A 26,091-nucleotide genomic window follows, 5' to 3' on the forward strand; every position below is an offset into this window, starting at 1 on the left:
TTGATGAAGTGAAAGGAATAAAGATAAAGATAAAATGATAACCCTTTTACTTTTATTATTATTATCTTATTATGCCAACTGAAGAATTAAATTTGTTTATTTGGGTGTTATAGCTCTTTTCTCTGGAGCGGAAACTGACGCAAATGACCTCATTAATCAATGAGGCAGAAAACAACATGATTCGACGATTAGTCGGCTAAAGGAAAAATCTGTCAAATCAGATTCGACTATGAAAATTCTTAGTCAGGGACACCCCTACTTTTATCACTGTTGTTGTTTTGTTTGCGCTGTTAGCACAGTTAGCTGCTAGCCACAGGCTCAGACATCTCCATGTTGAGAACCATGTGCAGGCAATCTTGGCTTAGCTTCTGCATCAATGCCGCCCCACTGTGTGGTTTTAGATTGTGTGCCGGCATTCTGGGAGCAAAATAGGCATAACGGGCGTGGCGTAACACGTCAGTGTCGGCCTCTAGTGTGACATACAACAGATGTGTCGAGCAGTCCTTTGTTAACAATAACAATGGCAAAACATGACAATAACAATCATTTACCATCCCTGTTATATGGCGGTTGATCTCGTCCTCTGCTCAAAGGGTAAGGAGCTCCCATACCTCATTGTCTACACAGTTTGTGGACATTTTCAGGAGCTGTTCTTCTTTGAGTTTGCTGCTAACTGCTACTTGCTGCTTTTTAAATCTCCGGCAGTGGGTCGCACACATAACACTTCAAATGTCACACCTGTCCCATGTTTGGTCCTGTCCTACCAGCTGTCCCTTTTACACAGACATCAATTCAGCATTGTTGCTACATCAGCTACCAGCTTAAAGGAGAGACAACTCCGTCCTGTGAACGCACCTTTTCTACAGGTTGAAGAGGCAGAGGAATGGCGCAACATTCCCACCTTGAACAGGCCGTGTAAAAGGGACTCTAGGTACATTCTGAATGCTGTATACAGCTCCTTTAAAAATGAAATATACACGTCACCAAGGGTGGTCCAGAGACATGGCTGCATCATGGCTATTTCTTTTATACTCATATGTGCAAACTGTTTAATGTTTGTAGTGTACAGTGTGTCTTGTTTACTGTAAACAGCTGCCTATGGTTTTATATGGTTGGTCAATGAGAGACATGACACTCAAGTACACTGTGCATGTTTAACTGCAGAACCAGAACTATGAGCTAAAAGAAGCTAAAAGCTACAGAGCTGCAGAGTTGGTGTTGGTTCTCAGTGGGTTTGGAGCTACAAACGACACCTTTGTCATTACAAACAATCATTAGATTCATTGTTAACGTTTAAATTTTAAAAGCTGCCATAGATAAAGTCTGTAAGTTCTTAAACAAAACCTCAGGTGTCCAGAATGCATGTCTTTAAAAGAGGAGGTGTATTAAAGGGGAGGCAGAGTACACCATAATGTGACAGTGACTGTAATTGTTAATTTTCCAAGATGTTTTGCGTTACTGTGAATGTCAAACCTGACACGGCCCCACCGCTAAGATGTGAAGCCACTACCAGCTGGGAACATTTATTCAAGGCTAAGTGTGTCAAAGGCTTCTAGTGGGAGTGGATCCATAGCCAACCATTACACTCAATTTACACTTTTACCTCAAACACACTTGTGGGTGTCCTAATAAGTGAAGCAGTCTTCCTTTGCAAGTTCAAAAGAGCGTCAATAAAAATAGACCAATAAAAAATGACGCATTCAAAGAAAATAGGAAACGCTGGGTAAACTCAATGATAAGCAGCTATTTTTACGGAAACCAAAATGTGTCATTAACACTCACGTCATCTGACTTTTACTTTGAATCAAGCTGGTGTCACAGCTAAAATATGACAATCCTCCACCCCCCAACCCACTTTCTGGCTGGGACAGAACAAGCGGTCACGGTATGACAAAGGCAGAAAAACAAATAAGCCACCCAAAATGAGTTGATGTGAGCATTGATTTTGGAAGGTTTTGCTGCGGAGCTGCGGCCACATGAGCAGCTAGTGAGCTCATGGTGGGTTAAAAGCCGGATGGTTCTGCGCTGCTCCGTGTCGAGCCAATCTGGGCTGAGCTGAGCTGGGTTCTGGGCACACGGGTGGTTTGCTGTGTCTGGCTTCCTATGCCTTCTCTTGTGTTTTTAATAGACAGCCTGGTCGGGGCGGTGCTCGACCGCAGCTAGAACACTGTGCTGCCATTTTGGCGCTTGGCCTCAAAAACGCAGTCCCCACAGCTCTGTCTGCAATTTCAAAATAGTTCAGCCCCACACCAACTACTTCCCTACCCCCCAGCAAAGAGGGGAACTGGAGAGAAAAAAACCACAGTCTGTCAGTCGTTATTCTTCCAGGGCCCCTGTCGGACTGTGAGTGTGGAGGAAGCACCTGTCTCGACCCCTTGATCCTCCATTCTTTGTGCAGGTGGAAAGCAAATATCTTTCCCTCCCACTGATTTCTTTTTAGTCGTTCCAACTGATTCTCTTGTAGTGTGGAGTCTGTAGTGTCGGAAAATCACTGATATCTGATGTTTATTAAGACTTGCTAACAACTAAAGTTGGCAGAGAGGTGAAAAATTACTTTTAATCTCTTCAATTGATGGTTAAAACCGTCAATGAATGCAACAAAATGCTCATGGCCATTCTAGACAAACAGGATGTTGTGGGTGCATGGCAAGTTAGTCACCTGGGCCACGAGGCAAACAAGATTAGTTTCTAAAGAAGTCCCTGCATGGCGCAGCGAAAAGGCTTTGAAAAGAGGTTTCAGCCCCATAGCCTTTTAGCTTTCCTGGGACATTTTTACAGCCGTGGAACAGGTGAACTGATCTAATTAGCAGCACCATTTGTCTCCCCAGGGCTTAAAAACAAAGGACAACAACAACAACAACAACCCTACCGAGGGGTCCACATTAAGGATCTTCTTGTCCCTTTTGTTCTTGAAGAGAAGGCCGTTAGGGTCGTCATAAATCACCTCGAAGTTAGGGCTGGAGTTGGAAGTGGACACCTGTGTCTTCCAGTTGTAGTAGCTGTGGAGAAAAGGCAACAGTAATTGTTGGAAGACTGAGGTGAGGACATTTTTTGAAGCTTAAAAGTGCTTTCAAACAGTGAGGGGTTACTCAATACAAAAGTACAGTGGAGGCCATGCTCTCTCCTTCTTTAAGGAGCAAATATTTTTGGGAAGAATCATTTGCAAAGATTGTGTTTTGCTGTTTTTAAAAATGACTGAAAGTTGCCAAGTATAGTAAGGTAAGTACATGGCACACTAGTTTTGTGTTGCACTGGCTGTGCTGCCCGGCCATTTGGTTTGTATTTGTGGGCCCACACACACATATTGCTTAAGAGAACACATTTGAAACCCATGTATTTCAATGAAACAATGCAGCCCATATTTTTTTGATGTAAGATGAAAATAGTTGAAAACAGGTCAGACTTGGAAGACCTATGTGATCCAGGAAAGCCAAATCTGTACTGCTGCTTATGTTGCATTCTGTCTTGCTCTCTGTTGCAATGCATGTAGTGTCTCTTTTTTTAGGTTTCATGGTCTAAACAGAGCTTCACATATGCATTATGGATGGATGATGAATGACGTACACAATAACCCTACTTGCAGAAATTTGTATCTGAAATGCTCCAAACACACAGCTAGTCAAATCCTTAACAGCCACTTAATTTCTTGGAAAAAAGCATCAAGACTTTAATTTTAGGTTGGGCTGTGACTGGCTAATAACATCACTGCACCTTAACACAGATCCCCCACCCAAAAAGTTGTTTGTCGATGGTTGAGACTTGGGTCCAATCAGGCTCCCAGGAAGTGAGCCGGGCTTTGAATCCAATTTTCATCCTGGCCAAACAGTGGTACTGGAATTTCCAGGGTCAATCGTGTGATGCCATTAGGTCTAAACAGACTTTTTCCCATAGAATTTCACTGGAAATGAGACGTCTTTAAATCGGTGGATACACTTTTTTGAGCGTCACAACACCCGCAAAATGACTTGTGTCAGTAGCAAGATTTACTCCATTTGGTCCAATAACATTTGGAAAAAATGCGGCTGTCTATAATGCATAAATCAGCAATGTCTGTGTAACGTTAGCTAGCTAGTTTAGCTACCGAGACATGAGCATACTACTGGTGATTTTTTTTTGTGCTTGTTATAAAGAAAAGGACCATATTCAATCAATACAGCAAGGTAATATGATGGTAATTGTATTTTTTAATTTTCATAAAGTGCTGCAGAGATGGCTTTTTTTGTATGCCGACATGGAAGTTAGTGTTGCCCTGAATACCTTATCAAAAGGCCTATGGAATTTTTCCACTGGATTAATTATTGCAGAAAATAAGCTCTGTGGCAAAGAAATGTTTTTGGTACTTACATGTTTTGTTCTGCAAGATAATCTTCACAAATGAACACCACAATAATCATTTTTGAAGCATAAATGCATTCACCAGAAGTAAAAAGCTTACGTTAGGTTTCAAATGACCTACGCTATGGTCGCATCAGTTAACATCACCGCCATGACGAGGCTGCAAAGACACATAAAGTATTCAAAATTCACACGTAGGGTATGGACTGATGTGTTTTATGTCTTAAAACAAACTTGAAAGTCTCTTAAGCTTGTGTTAACCACAGACCTTATTTCAGGTATCTAACCAAAAAACACTTCAAAAAACCCACTGACTTTGAGATGAGAGAATTTGCAGCGCTAAAATGCTAACTCATTTTCGTGTGTTAGGACTCATTCCAGGGGTTAAAGCAAGAAAAAACTTTGTACCTGAAATGTGGAGCACGGAAGATTTGTGTGCCTGAAATCTGAAATCTTTTCCAGAGCGGGGGGCTTGTTGTTGCGGTCACAAAATGAAGAAATAGAAATGTATGTGTTGCAAAGGAACGTGTTTATCGAAACGAACAAAAAGATTATAGCTTTAATAGTTACTTTTCAGATTAAACTTTTATAGCTAATGAGTTTATAAATAAAGATTAAACTTTCAGTGGTTACCAGACTTTTTGACTTATAGCTCCTACAGTACATCTCTTTTTTGCCTTGGTGCTATTTATTTTTAGAAAATTGTATCACAATTGATGTGAATTAAACAGGCAGTTACGTTGAAATTTCGCCTCTGGGCAAGCATGTCATCATTGAAATGGATCATATAATGTTGTGGTGGTGACTTTAAAACTTCAGCATAGAGGACTTTTATTGCAGCTTTCCGGTTGCAACTTTTATTGCAACTTACCGGAGCCTCTCCCGCTCTGTCTGTGCTCTGTGTCTCAATGTGACATGATGTGAAAGCATGCACAGGCATCAGTGTTGATTGGCTATCACTTGTGCTGTGTAACCAATCAGAGGGGGCTGTAGGTGGGACATTGTTACAAGCCCAGCCCAGGCAGGGAGGGAGATGGTTGTATCAGAGCCAAAGGAGCGAGTTTTAAAATACATTTATTTGATCAGTTATCGATAAAAAAAACGTCTGATGCCGATTATGGTAACAGTAGGTTGTGTTTACTCGCACACTGTGCGCCTAAATCATTTTCTCGGTTCGCACATATATATATTTTTAGGGGCAAATGCGAGTGAAATGCTCGTACTGTAGAGCACTTCTGCTCGTACCGGACAGAAACTTCGCCACGCCGGAAATCCGGCGCTGTGCCAGAGAACTTTAACCCCCGTCATTCTATTAACACGGAAAATACATTTGTGGGTTTGTTTTGTTGCCTGCACAGTCATCTTGCTACTGATTTCTCGTAAGTCGGTTAGCAGCGTGTCTCCGAAAAACCTCCGTTAAGAGAGTCATGTAGCCCTAACACATCTCTCTACCTCCCTATCCCAACAAGAATCGGGGCAACCTACCTTTAGAGGTGAATATGCAAAATGGAGGAGTAACGGCTAAGTGGCAGGAGCAAAGGGTGTACAGGCATTGAAACTACTTCATTGCATTTCAATTCCAAATGTTTGCGCATAAGAAGAGTGGACAGAATTATTTTGTTCTTCATAAGTTAAAAAGATTTTAAAAAAATAATGTGGTAAGAATACAATGTTTTGCGTGCACTCTCAAGATGCTCAGTGGTAGTAGCGTGTTCTACCTGACCGTTTGGTGTTCTGCTTTTCCGTAACATTTATCTTTATAGGCTCACGCAGCATGAAGCTTTAAAACGACACATGAACACCATATTAAGGTCATGACTTTGCATGTTTCATGGAGGACAGGAAAACTTCAGGGATTACAGAGCATCAAATGACCATTGTTATCATATCAATATTTAACAGCAGGTTATAAAAGAACAGGAGGAAAAGGAAGGAAAAGAAAGCAACCTGCAGAGCGAAGTATCTTTTGTAAGAAAGGCAGAATGTTAAAATCTGTTTCCAATTTGATCGTGAGGGCGCTGTGTTGGAGTTCGCCAAACCAGGCATTAAAGTAAAGCTGTGGCTAATAAGCAATTGAAACCAAAGAAAGGGTTGAATTCCAAAATAAATGACCGATTAATTTACAGCATCCGATTGGATCATGCTCTGCTTTTAGGTTTTCTGTTATTTTTGATACAGTAGAGCGATGGTGTGTAACTTTGTGACAGAGTCAAAGGGACAAAAATGGTTTGACCTTCAGGTTACATTAATATATCTAGCACGTGCATCTATTTCAGGATGTGATTCATTAACGCTTGATATATTACGCAATCAGAAAGTGTTTATCCCTGTCAGTTCATTCTTTAACTCACGACTCCTCAGGCAGTTTGCTGGAGGCAACATGTTTGTTGAGGAAAAGAAAAACATCCACAGCAGCTTGACATTTACTGCGTAAAACTGGCAGATCGTCTCCGTGTTGATGTGAAATATGAGGCTGGTTGGAAGTTGAAGCATCTCATTAAGGTGGTGTTGAATACTGCATTGTTCCCAAGTTAAGTTTGGATTTAGCACAACTTCTCAGCTGAGAGAAGCCAGGCATGGAAACCAAAGATACTAATCATTGGTTTAACTTTGTTAAAGGGACAGTTCACCCCAAAATCAAAAATATATGTTTTTCCTCTTACCTGTAGTGTTGTTTATCAGTCTAGATTTTTATGGTGTAAAGTGTTGAGTGTTGGAGGTATTAGATGTAGACATGTCTGCTTTCTCTAAAATAAATGGAACTAGATGGTACTCAGGTTGTGGTGCTCAAAACGTCAAAAAAACAAAAGAAAAAACAAAAAACAAAACAAACCTTTCTTTCTTTCGACTGAACTACACCTGCCAATCGTATAACCACACAGAAGGAAGTGTGCATCTACTCATGGAGAGGCTCATGTTTGTGTCAGCGCGAGATGTAAACATTAATGGCGTGCTCCTTGGCTAAGCTGTAACGTTAGCTAGCTCAGTGGTGCTAGGTGTGCTAGTAGTAGATGTATGCTTCCTTCTGTGTGGTGATACAGTTGGCAGGAGTAGTTCAGTTGAAAGAAATATGTTCCTGCATCTACTGTCACAGTAGCCTAGCACCACTGAGCTAGCTAACGTTACAGCTCAGCCAAGGAGGATGCCTTAATGTTCACATCTCGTGCTGTCATGAACACAAGCCTCTTGCCATGAGTAGATGCACACTTCCTTCTGTGCAGTGATACAGTTGATGGGTGTAGTGTGGTAGAAAGAAAATAGTTCCTACATGAAACTGCTCACAACAAGATCTGTGGATCTTGAGTAACCAGGTTATGATTTTTTGAAAGAGACACTGCTGTTGAGTTGTTCAAATGTATTTTTTTGGTGCTTTGAAGCCCATTAGCTGAGTGCCATCTACTTCCACTATAGAAGGCAGACATCTCTATGGCCGACATCTAGATAGATAAACAGCACTACATGAAAGAGAAAATAAAAATGATTGAATGAATGGGTGTACTGTTCCTTTAAAAATGTCATTGTTATTGTTATGCTATGGTTCTTGAATGTATTCAATTCAATTCAATTCAATTTAATAGAACTTTATTTATCTCGAAGAAATTTCTTGTGCCAGAGAATGCTTCAAATTACAGTAACACTAAGTACAGTAACCACAATTCAACGTTCACAACCAGTCACAACCAGAGCAACCAGTGGGTTCCCCGGGTTAGGGTCACTCAGTGGGCCCAGTTTTAGAAACAATTGACCTATGGCTAAGCCACGCCCCCCTCCACTCACTCGGACAAACTATCAACATTCAGTGACTGGCTCTATGGCAGGTGTCACAGTACACGGCATTTCACAGAAGGCAATTGATGATTTTTGGGGACATAACGATCAGATGTCATTGAGAAGTAACCAAACGGGCCTAAACTACGCATTGGAGGGATATATTCATCATTTTATTGTTGAGAAGGTCGATGAAAAGCTTAAATTACAACCCAAAATTTACAGGTCACAGTGTACGCTTGTGAACCGCATCTGGTTGCCGTCGCCATCAAAGACAACAAGTTAAAGTGCCACTGAAGTTAAGGTTTTTGGCTCAGAATATGAGAAAAGGATAACGGCCTTTTTACCATCTTTACCAAGAGTGTCTCTCCGTTAGTTTGGTGCTACAGTATTTACACTGAATCATTCAGCATAACGTTTGCCAACCTTTGTTATCTCTGCCATTACAGATAAGTTAATGAAGCTAAGCTCCAGAAGTTAACGTTAGCTTAACTAGAGCCCTTTGGACAACAGCTAACAATGATGTACGATCACCAAAGTACAAAACTAGAACAAAATAGGCTAATGAACTCCCAGCAAACAAGGTGACATGATGAACAACGCAGCTAGGAGCTAACGTTAGGCTAACTTTAGCTAACGTTAGCTAGAGATGTTAAAGATAACTTTATATTTCTTTCCAGCAAAGTGACAATATGTTGCCTCAAACACAATGTTGACTTACCTTAGAACAGATGTAGACATCATTGTTAATCTTATTCACGTTGAGTTGATGTTGTGGTCTAACGTTACCACACAACTTTATCCAAAGGAGACACTTTTCTCGGTTGAGATGTGGTTTAAAGTGTAAAAAATACACCTGGTCGCCCAGCCTCTCAGGATACCTTGTGTCAGAGTTGCATGTACCCCATGCACACCGTTTGACCATTTTTAAACTTCAAATCTCAGAAAAAGCTCATAAAACCGAACAAAACTGATGTTCTGTAATGCATTTCAATGGACGTCCAGGCAGAGAATGTCCCAGTGTATGGGAATGGCTATACGCACTGTGATTGGCTCATCGCGTTTGAGGGCTGGACTTAGCCATAGGTCAATTGAGTATCAAATATCTGGCGAAATATACAAATATACAAGACAGAAGTGTTTTCAAGTAGCAAAATCTACTAGTGCCTAATATAGTAATGATAGGAGTAAGAGAGGTAAGAATTGTTTTTGTGTGAAGCACTATGATACTTCTTGTGAAAATTGTTATACAAAAACATATTATTATATTAACCTTTACCCCTATTGATATTTTCAATTTAAATTAAAAGTGCCATATGTAATTCTGGATAAAGATAGTTGATCGTTGAGTTTCACTCTCAGGTCGTCAAATACAGATGCCTTGGGTTGGTGGTTCGGTCTGACAACAAAGCCAAGGTCGTCTGTATTTGACAACCTGGGAATTAAATTCAGCACTCTGCTATCTTTCTCCAGAATTGCACACTGGACCTTTAAGGTCTTAGAAAGAGAGGCCTGCTAAGGTTTTTTATACATGCAAACTGATAAAAACCAACTAAAGCCTCAATTACCAAACTGTGGTAATGTCTTTATACCAAGTAATAAGTGAAAGATAAGCCTTGTTTCTTATAGAGTTGCGCTCTTCAGGCAGCAGTGACCATTTCCAGTGGTTCTCATCATTAACTGTTTACATCATAGTAACACAACTCCACATGTCACACTCTGAGGCACTGAAGGTTGCTCCAGCGAGCCTCGGCTGTTCCCCAGCAGCAGTTTGTGGTCCAAGAACAAAGTTGGACCTCAGGGAGGAGGCTCAGTGTAAATCTAGGAAGAGCTACGTTATGCTGGGGGGCCGAGTGGGCCAAAGCTGCAGCAGCAAGTTATAAATATGGGACCGTAACAAAATGGAGAGGTGCCAGCATGCTGCAGGTTATATTTCCCTTGCTGTGATGCTTTACTGGAGCCAATAGATGATGAACAGCAGGTTTAAAGTATTAATGACCCACACTGTGTAAAATACATCTCAAAATGTTTACATTTACGTTGTGAGACCTCTGCGATCTTTGAAATATTTTGGCTGTTTGGCTGGTGTCAAGATGTGTTCTGCAGGATCTGTTTCAGAGCTAATCTCTAGTGGCACATAAAACCTGTTTGCAAATACCCATTTGCATTTGAGCCATAAAAATATTTTCTGACTGCAACATATTAAGCCTGCTTGCTACAAATTACAAGCAAACATATAGTACAAGCAATATAAAAACTTACCCATGTGGCCTTTCCAAAACCCACAGACCCCCATGCAATTTTGGGAAATGTAAATACATATTTTTGCAGAATGGTCTGTTTTTGATAGCTATGAAAAGGGAAAGGTATTCCAGCCAATCACAGGAGGGACTGACTTTACTGCTGGTGATGTGGCAATATGGTTATCCTGGATTGGCCACTTGTCATATTGCTAAAGACAGTTATTCAGAACAAGAGGAAAGGAACGATCTCAATGTGAGCCTCTGGAGACTTGCACCAAGACTCAGACACAGAGACCCAGATCCAACTCCTGACAGAAAAGTGCATTTAGGTTGTGTCCAACTCCTCTTTTGCTAGTTTAACTGCACATAATCTGGGTAAACAGTAAGGCACATAGGGCAAAGGGTTGTATTTGGTCCTTTAATTAATCATAGGTGTGTTTTTTCATCTCCAAGCCCGGTGTGTCTGTACCAGGTGCACTGTTTACATGGCAGATTCGGCAAAAGAGAAGTGAGCTGTTCTCTGTGGCAGCAAATATTATGGGACATTTAAGCAGCAAAACTAAAAACTATACTTATAAACGTGACAGAGGAAACTGAACTTAACTTTTAGCTTCAGAAATAATCAAAGAAGTCACTGCCATTCATGTGTTAATGCGCACAGCATGTCTCTCTTTATGGGGAGATGGACAGCAGCTCTACAGCTCTTCTCTGATCTCTGCTATATTTACATTTCACAGAATGTCGTTAAAATTTTCCTCATTAATGATGTATTATTTCATCCACCCACAACCCATCTGCGTGTCCCTGTGTGTGTAACAAGCAGACTGTACGTGCGTTGTAAACCAGCATATGTGGACTCATCTTACTATCATAATAATGCAACCTTTAAATAGCACAAAAATACTGCGCCATTCTGACTTTAGACCAGGTTTTTGGTGGCGAATGGCGCAATCGCTTTCTGCTGCCTCAAAATAACAACACACCAACAATGTGTCTGACCACACGTCATTCTGAGACCTACATGTCCATGAGCACACACACAAGCACTTATACATTTGCTTCTTACACAACGTGGCCACTGGCCATGAAATTGACAATTGTCGGTCCAAAACTAGCAATGACAGTTGTGATGCACACTGCTTTGTGCCAAATGTAAGCTTGAGCAGTGGTTCCCAACTGGTGGGTCCCAGTCCAAAAGTGGGTCGCAGGTACATTCTGAATGGACTGCAAGTGACTTGCAATCGTGTCAAATTTGTGAAAAAAACAACAACACACACTTTATTTTCAAGTAGAGTAAATTTCCAACACAGAGCTTTTATTTTGAAGTGCTGTTTCCTGCTGTAGAGTGAGTGACTAATGGACAGCTAATTAACTCAACGACATGCCCAAACGCAAAGCTGACACTGAGGGCCGAATTCACAAAGAATGAACTGCGGCCGCTGATAGCACCTTGAATTGCACTTCACTTGCACCCGCAGTTTGCTCCGTCTTAACATCCTATTCACAAAGGATATTGCGCTAATGATATACCAGCGCAAACACGCCCACAAAGTTTGGCAGCTGAGTGCAGTTTGCCCCTGATTTGCCCCTGATTGCAATTAGCCACATGGCAAAGTATAAATGCTGGCTTTGCGCCAAGAACACCGTGGCAGAACAATGGCAGACTTTGTTTGGCAAAGTACTGAATACTGTATACCCTCATGTAGTGATGTCTGCTGGTGAGTCAGTCTAACAGTGTCGGATGGGTTGAGGCTGTGGATTTGACCAAGTTTGACCACTTTATCACTATTCCCTCTCACTTGTAGCTGTTTTTTCGTTATCTTTTGAATTTAATATGAATTATGGAACCGTTTTTGTTCACGTTTGTTTCCCCCGTTTCGTAAAATAAATTATTGAAAGTTGCTTTTGAAGTGCGTGACAGAAGTGCGTTTTGAGAACGACCGCAGACTGTCACCTGTTCAACGCATCAATATCTTCGGATGCCATTAAAGTAATAATGATTATAATAATAATGTCAAAATATTATTTACAGACTGATTTAACAGACGATCACTGCTGCCACGATCACTGGAAAGTCTGGGCGAGAGGCTTCCACAGAGGAGCGCCCAGTTTGCACCAGCTTTCTAAAGACGTTATTTACTTCACTCAAACTGCGTGTGGCTATTAGCGCTGGTGTTAGTGAATTAGACGTTGTTTATCAATGAGGCGCCAAATATATGCATATTACCTCATTTAAATACGTGCAAATAACACCGGAGCACCGAGACGCAATCTGCCTGGCAGCGCAGTTAGTGGAGCATTTCATCCTCTGCACGTGCTTTGTGAATTAGACGGTATCTGTTTGCTGCATTTTTACCGGTTTAGCGGCCGCAAAAGCCACGCAATCCTTTTGTGAATTCGGCCCTGAATATATTAAACTGTGGGACTTTGAACTAATGACCCAGGAGAAATCTGGACCCCATGGCTGGACCAGTTGGGAACCACTGAGCTATCAAGCACCTAAGACTTGATTCAGTATTATCTAGATTGATTTTGACTTGGGAGTTGACTTGTCTTGATGAACTTCAACTTGGGAACTGACTTAGATTTGTCTCCAATGATTAGAGACTTGACTCAATCAACTCAACGTAAAACTTGACTTAGAGTTGTATTAACTGATTCTGACTTAGGACTTGCCTTTGACTAGAGACTTGACTTGGACCGACTCAAACACTAAAATAAATTCTTTGGCTCCAAATTTACTGTATGACAATATGAAATGATAGTATTATAGAGGAACACATGAACTGCATGAGAAGATGATGTCCATATCGTCTACTTCTAGTTTGCTCTACTATATCTTGATAGAAGAGGCAATGAGTTTCTGAATATCACACCCTCTGATATCTGTCTCCCATCTCCTGCCAGCTTTCTCAGTAATCTTCCTCTCCAGTAAAGCACATGCACTGGATGCCTCTGTACAGTCCCAACCGTGTGGGGAAATACACTGATGCATAAAATTATAAGGTATGATAGGACCAGAGGTCTGGCATTTTTTTTGGAGTTGCCAGCAGAGCTGAGTAAAGCAGGTTCAGAATAGACTGCTGCAATGCCCCAATTATGAAATACAAATTGAGGTTTTTCCCTTAAAACTGAGAGGAAAATTATATTGTTTGAGACTTGCTCTCAGACACATGCATACTTCTTCTCTTTGTAAATTAGATCTGACAGCGTTTCAGTGACTATTTATACCGAAATGCCATACAACAATTAACATTTTTTTGGTCGACCACTTTTATGCCATGGTGAACCGCTTACTTTTGCAAGAGAAATGGGACAGATGTGAGATATTTTAACACTGAACATGAAAAAGACTGACGAAAGTGTGAAAAAAAAAAGTTTTGAAGCAATGCCGAGAATTTCGTTCATACGTTACTTGGATGTGTTTATTGGACCCACCTCCCTTAGTGTCCCATATGAACTGTCACCAGGGCAACTAGCTGCACGGTCGGTGCACATTTGGTCACAAAGAAAGCTCCAGCAGCTGGATGGCACCACACCCAGACACATGGACCAGTAAAAGTGTGAGAACCTGGATTTGGTGGAAACAATGACGATGCTCTCAGCACCGGTTCCTGGTTCCCTATGCATTTAGCATGGCTGTTTGACACGTGCACTGTGTCCTTTCACTTTCCATAGTTACCGTGCTTAGCTCTATTGTTATCTCCAGGCGGTCATTTTCCAGGGTAATGTCAACAGTCTCATTATAGGGCTCAGAGGAGCTGGACTCTCTGCGTTGGATGATATATATCATAAAAGAGCAAATATCTAGCATGTGTATTCACTCAGCTGCTTTTCCTGTAGAGGCTGAAGAAGTCCAGTAACTGTTTCTGACGTTCATGTTTCAAGAGGAAATCACAAAAGGCCTCTTCAGTGTTGAGAGGAAGAGTGAAACCAGTTGAATTTATTGTTGAGCCTTCTGGGGGTGTCACGGTCTGATTCAACAACCAATCACAGGCGAGCCATGTCCAGTTGACAACCCTATTAGCAAACCCATATTCAACCACCCACCTACACACAGCTTTATTTTATTTTTTGGTGTCATCTGGGAATATTTTAATGTTAATTTTAAATAGTAAAATACAAGCAAAGTGCACCAGTGTTTATGGGTCATGAAAATTGGTTTCTTCTGTGCTTTTGAGCTCATGTTGTTTTTATGTTTATGCTGGTGTGCCTTTTGTTGTTTAAGAAAAGTAATGAGATTATAAAATGGGGGTAAAGGGTGAGGGTTCAAGTAGAAAATAATATAACAATGTACTCAATATCATGTTAGAATTAATAAATAATTCAAAAGTCAGACGGTAAAAACAACATCTGAACATTTGCAGTGGAAACATTTACTTTTTTTCTTACAAGACTTGGTGCATAATCAGGAGCTTTAATTTGCCCCTTCAGGATGTTACGATGCTACAGTTACACCGATTAATGCAAATTCAAACAGCTCCTGTGAGTTCTGTGCAGCCTTGCAATTTAGTCGAAAAGCACAAGCTTTTCCACAAATTTAACCAATCATAGCAGTCCCCTGCAAAACGTCACCAAACTCACTTCTTTGTTTGTGGATATGAAGATGCAGACATACACGATACACAAATGTCTCACATGCACTGCAATTTTTTTGAGAAAAGCTGTTAATGTGTCTTCCCCCTATTTTTTTTTAACTTCAGAGTCCCTAAGCTGTCAAAAGTCACAATTAGATAAAGATCAAACTATCAATTGATCATCAGGAGAGGAGACATCTGAGGTTGTCACCTTGGCCTTGTTTTTTTTTTTTTTTGATGAAAATGAGTACAAACCAGAAATTACTCTCTTTCTCCAACAAATAACACACATTAAGGCTGGTTTAAGGCAACAAAAACACATTGTAAGATTTAGGCAACAAAAGCAAGTGGTTAGGTTTAGAAAAAAAAACAACAGGGTTTGAATTTATAATCTTATGGGAAGTAGGGCTGCAACGATTAGTCGACTAATCGATGACTAATCGACTATTAAATAATCGGTGACTATTTTAGTAGTCGACTAATCGGTTTGAGTCATTTTTCATAGAAAAGTATAAAGTACCCAAAATACTCTTATTGCAGCTTCTTACATTCAGATATTGGCAGCTTTACACTCTCTCCCGTGACGGTGAACTAAAACGTGAGTGGCGTGAGTACGAAACAAGACATCAGATGACATAATTTTGGGGTTTGGGAGAGACAGACCGACATTTTTCAACATTTTAACACATTTTTCGATAAAATGATTAGTCGACTAATCGAAGAAATAATCGACACATTAGTCGACAATGAAATTAATCGTTAGAAGCCAACACCACTCTCCTGGGTGAAGGTCAGTGTTTGTTCGACGAACCCACCACCTCTCCCATCCACCCTATTCAGACTTCTGCAGTGCCGTTAAACTATAACGGTGATTGGCCACGTATTACGCCACCGTTAAATGACAGCTTTTCTCGTCAGTGTCTGATGCTGGAAGTCACTGCCCAAGCGCTGTTTTTCGAACACTTCTTAACAATCCTACAATTGACACAAGCTGCTTATTTTGAGTGCATTACACGCTCATATGATATTTTAAGATGTTTCAGTTTGCCATCAGGTCTTCCATCACCTCTACACACACACACACACACACAGGCCAGAGCCATTACATAATGCGGTGACACAACTGGGTGTTATCCCATATTCCATTTGACTGGAGCTCACGAGGCTAATAGCACCTTGACTGCGGGAGGTCAGGGGTCAACCTTTGTTTGTAAAAAGGGCCTAAAATAATACAGGCGACCGGCCCAGTACTTTCACTCATATTCAAAGAATGCTCACTAATGACAACTTATCAGTCCGGTATGATAACACCTTAACGGAAAAGATTAATGCTCACTGATAAGAGTTTGTGTAATTTCACATTCCTATTTAAAATGTGTGACATCCAGTCATAATTTCACACGTTTACTCTTAATCACACAGCCAGCATGGACAGAACAGTGCATCACACTTGGCAGGAGGTCTCTGATGATCATAGTGCTGGTGGAACACCGAGTTAATCTATCACACGCAGTCCAAACAGTATCAGCGCTGAGAACAAGCAGCTCGACTGGATTTAACCCCGAGGATCCAGCCAATGAAGTATGTGTGTGCCGTGTGTGAGGATCAACACACATGACACGGAATGTACCAGAAAATATTTATCAAGCTGGCAGACTTTACTACGGTAGAATATCCCCTCCGCCCCCCCATTAAAGCTTGGACACAATGCTTCAGGCAGAGCCGGCGAATCACCTTCGGAGCTGGAACAGTTTCTCTTTTGTATTAAAAGTTAATAAAATAGGACAGCAGTGCAAATATTTTCACAGCGGAAAATGAAGCCAGACACACAGGTGCATTGCAGAGGCTGAGCGTGGAGGCAATATGGTTTTGGCTTCGGAGGAGGCATGCGCTGTATTTCAACCGAGGAGATCCTTCAAGTTCAATCTTTCAGTCTGTCGCCAAATGCACGCAGGGTAGAGCGGGTGTGCAGGAAGGCTTCATATGATCCAGCATCTCAAAAAAAGAATGATTCAGTGAATAATAAATGTACGGTGCTGCTTAATTCAGATGAAAATCAATGTATCTTTATTACGTAGTTGAGAGAATGCAAAAAAATATACGTACTGAACTTGTTTTTTCAGACTTCTACCCAAAACCCACTTTACAAACTTGAAGAGGAAAAGAATTAATTAGGACGACCGTATATATCTGACGCTGCCCAGCCTCTTAAAAGCCCACTACACACGGACCGAGGAGGGAGAGAGATACAGAGAGGAAGGAGGGGAGCAGCCAGAGTGCATAAACAGATGGTCACTTTGCTGGGGAACATTAAATAGACATCAGAGATGCTGTAGGCACATCTGGAGTGGCAGGAAGCTGGGTGCACGGAGCTGCAGATCTGTGGGATAATTAGATGAGGGTCAGGTCTTTAGTGTGTGTATATTATGTGTGTGTGTGTGTGTGTGCGTTGGAAGCTTACAGTAAAAAATAATGGAGACATAATGAAGATTTAGCCTTTAAAGTGAGATTGTATATGTTAAACAGCTTTATTTAACCCCGTATGTGCAGGATCAGTGTCAAATGTTGGTTGAATGTACTTACAGGCTTTACGCACAGTTTGCCCTAAAGTTACAGGAAGTAAAACAGACCTGATTCACATGTGTGTCCGAAAGTCTGTGTCTTACAGAGACGGTTATAGTCTAATAAAGCTACATATCTTTGTAGTTTTTGCATTTTTTAAATACATTTGCATCTCATAATATCAGCAATTACAAATAGTTTGCCAAGTAAAGTGATGTTTTATTAATATTTAACCAACACTGCTTCTATTATTTTGTAGTTTTGTGTTAATAACTGCGTCTTAGATGTAAACTGCTGCGTTTGATTTACTTTACCCAGGTTTCCCAGGACGTCAGAGGCTTACAACATATGCCTTTACAAATGATGTTTATATGTCCCACCCACCCAGTGTGCCTGCTAAAATAAATCAAGCCCGGCGTTCGACTGATTTTTGCTCCTCGCTGCTCCTATAGAGTCGACGCAAAGATCCTGGAGGTGACTGAGAACGCACTGAAAAATATGTATTTCAAAACTGAAAGAGTGAGTGCTGCAGCGGATTCAAATCTCTGAGTCTTTTTTTTTAGTTTGCGCACACAGCAGATGAGAAAACACAGAGGGTCCATTAATGACAAAAGTGAAAATTAAAGCGAGCTGTGGTTCCTATTTTTGCAGCTGACTTGAAACAAACTGCGTTTTGATGGTTTTGTTTCCATAATTACACCAAATCTAAGTTGGGACTGAAGGTTGAGGGAGGAAATAACGGAGGGAAGATGTTTAAAAAAAAAAGAAAAATCTTCTGCACATAAGGGACTGTTCATTATTTATGAGTGGGGAGGGGGTGGTACAAAGAGGGGAAGGCATGTCAAAAAGTTTTAATCGCTGGGGAGGGGCTTCTGTTTTTTTCTTTGGGTTAGGGGAGGGGCATGCAAATCTAAATGGTTGAATACTGAATTCATTTTACAGCAGAATTTTTAGGAAAACTTCCACGTTTTCTTTCGAAATTTGCCAAAATTACAGCATTTATCACAGCCAGAAATCATAAAAACAGAAATTATCGTTACATTTTCAAATTTCCGAGAGTCCTTGGACACAACATGTACAACAGACGCTTCCATCAGCATGAAAACATGACCAAATCTGAGCTTAAAATGGTGATGTTTCATCAAAATAACTTGATTCTATGTCTCAATTTAAAGTTTGCCTAAATTAAATTGTTTGCAGGGGCTGACCAGCAGAGTGAAACTGGGTTCTCACACATTTCATGGACAAAATTTCCAAACTTTTCCATGACTTTTTTTGCCCCACTTGCCCGGCATTTTTCAAATATATTAGATTTAAACATAATTTCAGCTGGCCGGTATACAGGAAGAAAGAGACAAATTCATGGAGAAAATGATGAAAAGTATGTGATGGCAAATTAAACGCTGTCACACATCGAGGCATATCAAGGCTACATTACATCGACAGCTAAAGAAAATTTATTTGCCATTATGTGTAAGATTATCCACAGAAGGTTACTGCAACAGTTTCATTGTACACAACAAAATTCCATGACTTTTCCAATACTTTCAATGATTTTAACTAATTCCATGACTTCTCCAGGCTCAGGAAAATGTGACTGTGAAATTCCATGACTTTCCCAGGTTTTCCATGACCATGGGAACCCTGGTGAAAAACAGAAGCTTTTTTTTTTAACTCCGCGATTTTGTCTTCAGCTCTTAACTTTCAAAAGAGATTCTCAGTAATTTACAGCTCGAGAAAATCTGATATACATTGAAAGGCTCTCCCAGGAAATTGAAAAAGATGTGCGGGCCGTACTTTGCCTGTGTGAAGAAAATGACCTTTCCAGTTATCCCTGAAGAATATTCCACTTAATCTTCCATATCTTTACTCTTATCCTGACTTAAAGGGCAAATTTTTTATTTACTGTAATAAGTGAAATATGACTGAGCTGAATGTTTTTGGTTTTTTTGTTACTGTTTGTTGGTTTTCTTTCATACTGCACTACTGTTACATCACACAGTCTTGCATAAGTGTTTTAAAACTACTGTCAATTTGTGTGTAAAAAATCAATAAACAAAGTTAATAAGAATTAAAAAGAAAAAATGTAACTTTCAAACATATAACGGTAAGTCATAAAAATCTAAAAAAAAATATGTGTAGCTATGGGAACGGTCAAAATAAAATAAAGTAAAATAAACAAAAAAAAAATTAAATTATACAAAACAAAATAAAACAAAAAACAAAACAAAATAAAATAAAGTAAAATTAAACAAACAAAACAAAATTAAATTAAACAAAACAAAACAAAACACAAAATTAAATTAAATCAAACAAAACAAAATAAAACAAAATAAATCAACAATAAATAAAAATAAAATTAAAAAAGAAAGTCACACCCCGCCTCCCCCCTCCTCTGATAAATAAAGAACAGTCCCTAATCCTATGTTGTAATAAAAGGTGGAACTTAAAGAAATGAACGAAGAGCTTAACACCAAAGAAAAAAGACATTTAAGATTTGTCTTCTCACATTACGCTGCTGGAGCAAAGACGTGCTGTACTTTTCACATAATTGATATTGTCCTCCAATCAATTAATTTCTCTTCTTCTGGTCTTTTAATTTCACATACTTTGCTGCCGCTCTCTCTTTTTTTTTTTCCTCCTGCAGACATTGCAGACTGCGTACGTGAACCTATCCACCCTTCCTTGCTGGAGGTGGGAGTTGGAGGCCAGAGCTGGCGCTGGTGTCGCTGCTCTGTGTTCTTTGTGGCTGTGGAGGAGGAGGAGGGACAGGATTCAGAGTCCTGCGGTGGGAGGTTTAGTGCACTGAGTGGGCAGCAGCTCCAGCATCTGCTCCCTCTTAGCGGCAACCACACTGGGTGTTATTGTTCCCGACAGAGATGAAAAAAAAAGAGAGGAGGTGGGGGTGGGGGGGTGACATAGGAAGGGAGACGGAGAAGGAGAGAGGTAGCAAAGCACGGTACGCGAGGTTAGAGAAGTGTAAAATAAAGACAGAGAGATGTGTAAATCTGATGGAGTTCTAGTGAGTGAAAAAAGAGACGGAGGGAGGGAGTGTGAAGTCAGATGTGAGATGGAGGGAGGGCAGGGAGACCCGTGTAGGGGGGAAGCCTCATAAAAGCATCATTAGGGAGTAGGCTGTACCTCCAGGCATGCTCGCCCAATGACTCACACCTACAGCTTGTTAGGGCTTCCACTCAGCGGAGAGGAGGCCGAGTTCAAGGCCACGAGCGGGGTTGTGTGTCAGAACACATGGTGAGAAATGGATAAATAAAACAACAAAGCTTCGCATGTCTGACACTTTGGTTTCGAAGAAAGGGAAAACCACTTCCAAAAATAAAACACAGACTGTCATACTTGTCGTCCTTTAACTGCTGTGGCAAAGACAGTTTTCTACAAACCAGATACATCATACTTTTAATATCAACATGGATACTGTGCTCAGAAAACCAAAGAACACTGATATTCTCTAAACATTTGATATTATTAGTAAAATATAGATATATGTTTTATAATTTAAGGATATCATATGTAAATGTTCTGCATTAAAACTCAGCTCATGTTATTTATTGTATATTAAATATCATATAAATACAGTTGTGTACTCACATGAACCCAAATGCTTCCAACAGTATTCAAACCCACAGAAATCTAATTTTAATCAAGTGTCATTTGGTGGCCGTCGCCTGTCAGTGGCCTCATATCCCCTCTGAGCATGTGTCAGGGTTGTGGTTGTCTGCCAGAACCTGTCATAACTTATCCAGCTTTAAGCCACATTTTTATGATATGCTTTTAGATCTTAATCAATTTTAACTATATGTTGTAACCAGATGAAGGATTTTAATTTAAGCTTCTGGATCTTAAATTATCAGATAAACAAGCTGAGCAAACGTTAGCAGCAGCTCATCTCCAGCCCCTGCTGCGCCGAACAACATTGGAGAAACACTGATTTTTGATGTGAAACTGCTTTATAATTCAATGCTTGTTGGCGCAGTATTAATTGATTTTAGTGCTGTCTTTGATCTGGTTTTAAAGCATCCGCTCTCATGTGGGTTAGTAGTTACTTGTTAAACAAAACACAAAAAGTATTTTTTAATGGCACTTTTTCGGACAGTAGACAACTTGAATGTGGACTTCCACAAGGTAGTTACCTTGGGCCACTCCTCTTCTCGATATTCAGCAATGATCTCCCACTTGTTTTAAATAAGTGTGATTTGACTATGTATGCAGATGATTGCACCATGTACTATGCTTCACCTTCTTGTGATGAACTGAATCATACCCTATCATCAGAACTTAATGTCATCTTTAATTGGATAGAAATGAACAAACTCAAACTTAACATATCAAAGAAAGTCTCTATAAGATTTGGATCTAATTATAATATGGCAAAGAATCCAATTCTGAATTTACAAATAGATGGTCAACCCATTCAATGTGTAAGAAAGGCAAAGCTACTGGGTCTCTGTCTTGGTCTGAACATGTAAATAAGATTGTTCTGAAGATGGGTAGAGCAGTTGTAATTGTCAGGAAATGTGCACCTCTTATTCCTTCATCACTGCTCTGTCAAACAGTTTGTTCTCTGGTTTTGTGTCACCTGGATTATTGCTCGGTTATCTGGTCATCCGCGTCTAAACAGTTAATAAGAAAATTACAAGTAGCATAGAACAAGCCTGCCAGACTTATTCTCAACTGTCCCCCTTTGACGAGTACAATTGATATGCATTACAATTTGGGTTGGCTCTATGTCGAGAAAAGAATTTTAATGAATTTATTGGTTAATTTTTATAGTCTTGTGAAAAAACGATCACAATTTCTTGCTTAAAAGATAATCTACACCAATGAAATTCATTCACACTCCACAAGAGCTGGCAGCAATGAGCACATAATTCTGCCACGTCCTAAATCCACTTTCTTGAAGAAATCAGTTTTGTATGCAATCTAATTATTTGAGTTAATTCATTTGTTGTAAGTCTGTCATTTATTTTCTCTGCTTTTGTCTTTTCTCTTTTTTAATATACTCCATTTTATTATTTTTCAATTATGTATTCTTGTTTGTATACTTTTTGTATTATGTTATGAGTTTTATGACTATGGACCCCAGGAAGACTAGCTGTTCGTCCAGGCGTCAGCTAATGGGGATCCATAAACAAATAAACAAATAAAGCTGGGCTAGCTGGCCTTCTGCAGCGAGCTGAACAGGGCAGGAGAAACACTCACTTGCTACAGGAAACTCCTTTATTCAGTGTTTATACTATTTAATCGACTGGTCTGTTTGTTTTGGAGAGGAAGAGAACTTTGCGGTGAGTTCAGCACCCAGTCAAAACCGCTGAACAATGAACACCAAGGGAATCTCTAACAATAGAAAGTTACATTTTGTACATGTACATAAAGTGTCGAGTTCCTTTGTCACATCTTAAATTCTGTTTAACAACCTCATGGCAGTAATACACAGGGCACATATGCAACATGTCAGGTAGGTGGAGACGAGCTGGATCTTTTTACCTGCTACACCAACCCAGTCTCGCTCTGAAGTCGTCGAAATCCAGCACTGGGGCACAGACTGCTGGCGTCAGACACTGACTAAAGCTGTCCTTTGATGTCGGCATGGGATGCAGCTAGTCGCCGTGTAAGATTATAACGGCAGCTGGTGGCTGCCGGGGGAAATGTGGCAGGACACGAACAAAAATTAAGGTAGCTAAAGTTGGAGTAGGGGTGGTGGATGGGTCCAACAAACACAGACTTTCACCCAGGAGAGTGGTGTTTGTGTCCCTTAAGATTATAAAGCCAAACCCTGTTGTTTTTTTCCTAAACCCAACATGTGCGTTTGTGTATTTTGAAAGAAGACAATGCACGTAACAGGCAGAACTTGACACACCGTCCCAGAGTGTCGACAACCAACGTGAACAGGGTACCTTTTACGTTGTATCTGGATGTGGAAAGTCCATGACCAAACGTTGATATGTGACAAGGTCGAGGGGAGAATGTGTCAGCTACACAGACTGTCTTTGTAGCATGTGGTTGCTGCAGGCTTCACTTTGTGGGTACTGAGTTTTGCCATGTGATAATGCAGTTGGTTATGGAGGGTTTATGGAGGGGAGTGTAGGCTTTATTAACTGGTACTGAATTAATAAACTGGATCGTTTTAACAAGATGATGAATTGATTTGATTGATTTATTTTAAGGCAAAATGTAAAAACACAAGGTTGTTCTGCTTCTTCACATTTCCTCTGGTACAAGGTATTAATTTTTAGCATCTTTAAACAGATTGTACCCGTTTTTTTACACAGTTCTATGTAGTCTTTACGTGTTGGAGGGCTAGGAGTCGCACACAGAGAATAAAACTAGACCAGCAGCATAAAAATGATGCTCAACAGTGTGGTGCCCATGTGGGCAAGCACAGCTTCTATGGTCAGTCAGTACGTTTACATGGACAGTTTAATTCCACTTTCATTCGGAATGAAAGGCCATTCTTATTAAAAGTGGTCATGTAAACGGTCATTCTGACTGAAAATTAAATCCGATTAAAGGGGGTGGTTTATTCCATTTGTCATTCCGAATGAAAGAATTTTGTGTGCGTGTAAACCCTCATTCCTCTTTAAGTTAATTCCGGTCTTTCTGTGCATGCTCGTTTCCTTGCCCTTCTGGCGCGATGACGTACAGTATATAGCGCACATAGTAACGGGCGCGCTATATACGTCAACGCGCCAGAAGTATATAGCGCGCATAGTAACGGGTTGAGATAGAGCAGTCGGACTCGTTGCACTCACCGGTTTCCATACGCCAAAGCACGGTCTTCTATCTCTCTTCTTCGACCTTCTACCTCCATTTGTAAATCCATATGATTTCCAGAGCTTCCTGTGAGCTACTGTACCTCGTGGTCCAGCTGTGACCTATACCTGCACTTACTGTAGTTTCACTGGTGAGCAGTTTTACAACAGCATGAAAAATGATAATGGTCATTTCAGGTATGCTCTGTATCATTTTAGCTTCCAAATACTTGGATGTTATGATCAAGCTGGGGATTTGTTTACAGCCTCTGTGATCGTAATGTTTGCCTCTGCTGTAAAATGTAACTCGTGGCCCTGATTTAAGTTCGAGATGAAAGTCTGACCCAACAGGAGTGATGGTCAAAACTAAGAGTATTAGATCCACGTAGATTAAAATCATAGTTCAGCTTTAGAATGCGTCCACATTAGCACATTAGAGACCATGTTCTGCCCAGTGTCAGTGAGGTCACACAGGGTGCATGTCATTTGGCTGAACTCTGAAAATGACCATGTATTACACACTCTCATTACCCCCTTGTCTCCTCGTGTTTGTCCTCATGGGATTTTTCGCACGTACCTGAAATGTTGATAATATGTCACTATGCACGAGCATGAGGAATGTGGGGATGGTTTTGGCTCCGGTGATTTGCTGACAGCTCTCTAAGTACACAGCTCTCCTGATAGGCAACGAATTACAAAGATGTTACCTGCCCAGCTGAGGGACGCAGAGGAGGTTTTAGCTCACACCTGTAAGGTCAGCAGTTCACTTGTGGCTTGGCCTGGAATTGTGCGACTGGCACTGATGCATGTAGTTGTTCAGCGTACAGCACGTGATGTATCTTGGCTAAATATGTCAGGTGTACAGCACCTGAAATCTTGGTTTTCAAACTTAAAGCAGCTGTGTGTTGGATTTTTCATGGGATAACAGCATGTTTTAAAATGATTCCAGTAGCACAAGGGTCGTTTTAGACAATGCAACATTCAAGAACTCAACATCAACATTTTTACATTGTCAGTGGACTTGTAATAAGGTATAAATTGCTTCATCAGAACTGCTAAATACAAGGATCTTTCAGGTAAACCAACTGGCCACTGTCATTCTAAAGGCCTCTGCACACCAAGTCCGTAATTTTGGACCAAAATTGTTGCAGGTTTAAAGAAAAATACGACCTTGCATTATGTCAGTGTTTTACACAACTCTGAAACTCTCATTCCTCATCCGTCTGTGTGTGTTTGTCCCTACTTAAGACATACAGCCCTTCTGCTCTTCAGGATCAACTGACCCTTTGCTAAGTCCCGCCCCCAGAAGCAGACTGACCAATCATAACGTAGCATCAGCCCGGCTCAGACCAGGGTCCGACAACATCACAGCTGTGCTCCATCGTTTCAGATTTCCTTCATTTTCAGGCTGGTTTTGTGGATTTGGAGCTAAATGTTGTGCCTGGGGCACGTCGTGTATTAATGATACTCGTTACCTGGAGAGGTTGGAAAAAGATATACGTTTCTTCCCTGTTCCAAAACCAAAATCAAACCCTGAAAAGTGTAGGGTTAGCTAGCTAGCTACTGAAGATATAGCCTACTGAATGTATACACATGCTGCTTTTGCTTTTTAATGATTATAACAGTGAAACAAAGAGCGACCCTGCTGTACAGGAACCAGTGAAGGGAAGCAGAGAAACTTTGCTGATATTCAACCAGCTGTGTGTCATCACATTGTGCAGATGAACGAGATCCCTGCTCATCTGGCAGCGGAGGTCCCGGTTCATCTGCACACACTGTGATGCCACACAGCTGGTTGAATATCAGCAAAGTTTCCCTTTATATTCATTGTCTTGTGTG

At 40.6% G+C, this 26,091-nt stretch overlaps 1 protein-coding gene across 1 annotated transcript in view; it reads right to left on the reverse strand.

Annotated features, from left to right (window-relative positions):
• The window catches only part of cfap299 (cilia and flagella associated protein 299), a 127,385-nt gene that overhangs the window by 5,240 nt on the left and 96,054 nt on the right, over nt 1-26,091 (reverse strand). Inside the window, exon 5 of the mRNA XM_050051227.1 lies at nt 2,870-2,999. Coding sequence (XP_049907184.1) covers nt 2,870-2,999 — 130 coding nt within the window. The remainder of the gene's footprint in view (nt 1-2,869; nt 3,000-26,091) is intronic.

This window comes from Epinephelus moara, chromosome 8 (assembly GCF_006386435.1).
Source record: "Epinephelus moara isolate mb chromosome 8, YSFRI_EMoa_1.0, whole genome shotgun sequence".
Taxonomy (NCBI): domain Eukaryota; kingdom Metazoa; phylum Chordata; class Actinopteri; order Perciformes; family Serranidae; genus Epinephelus; species Epinephelus moara.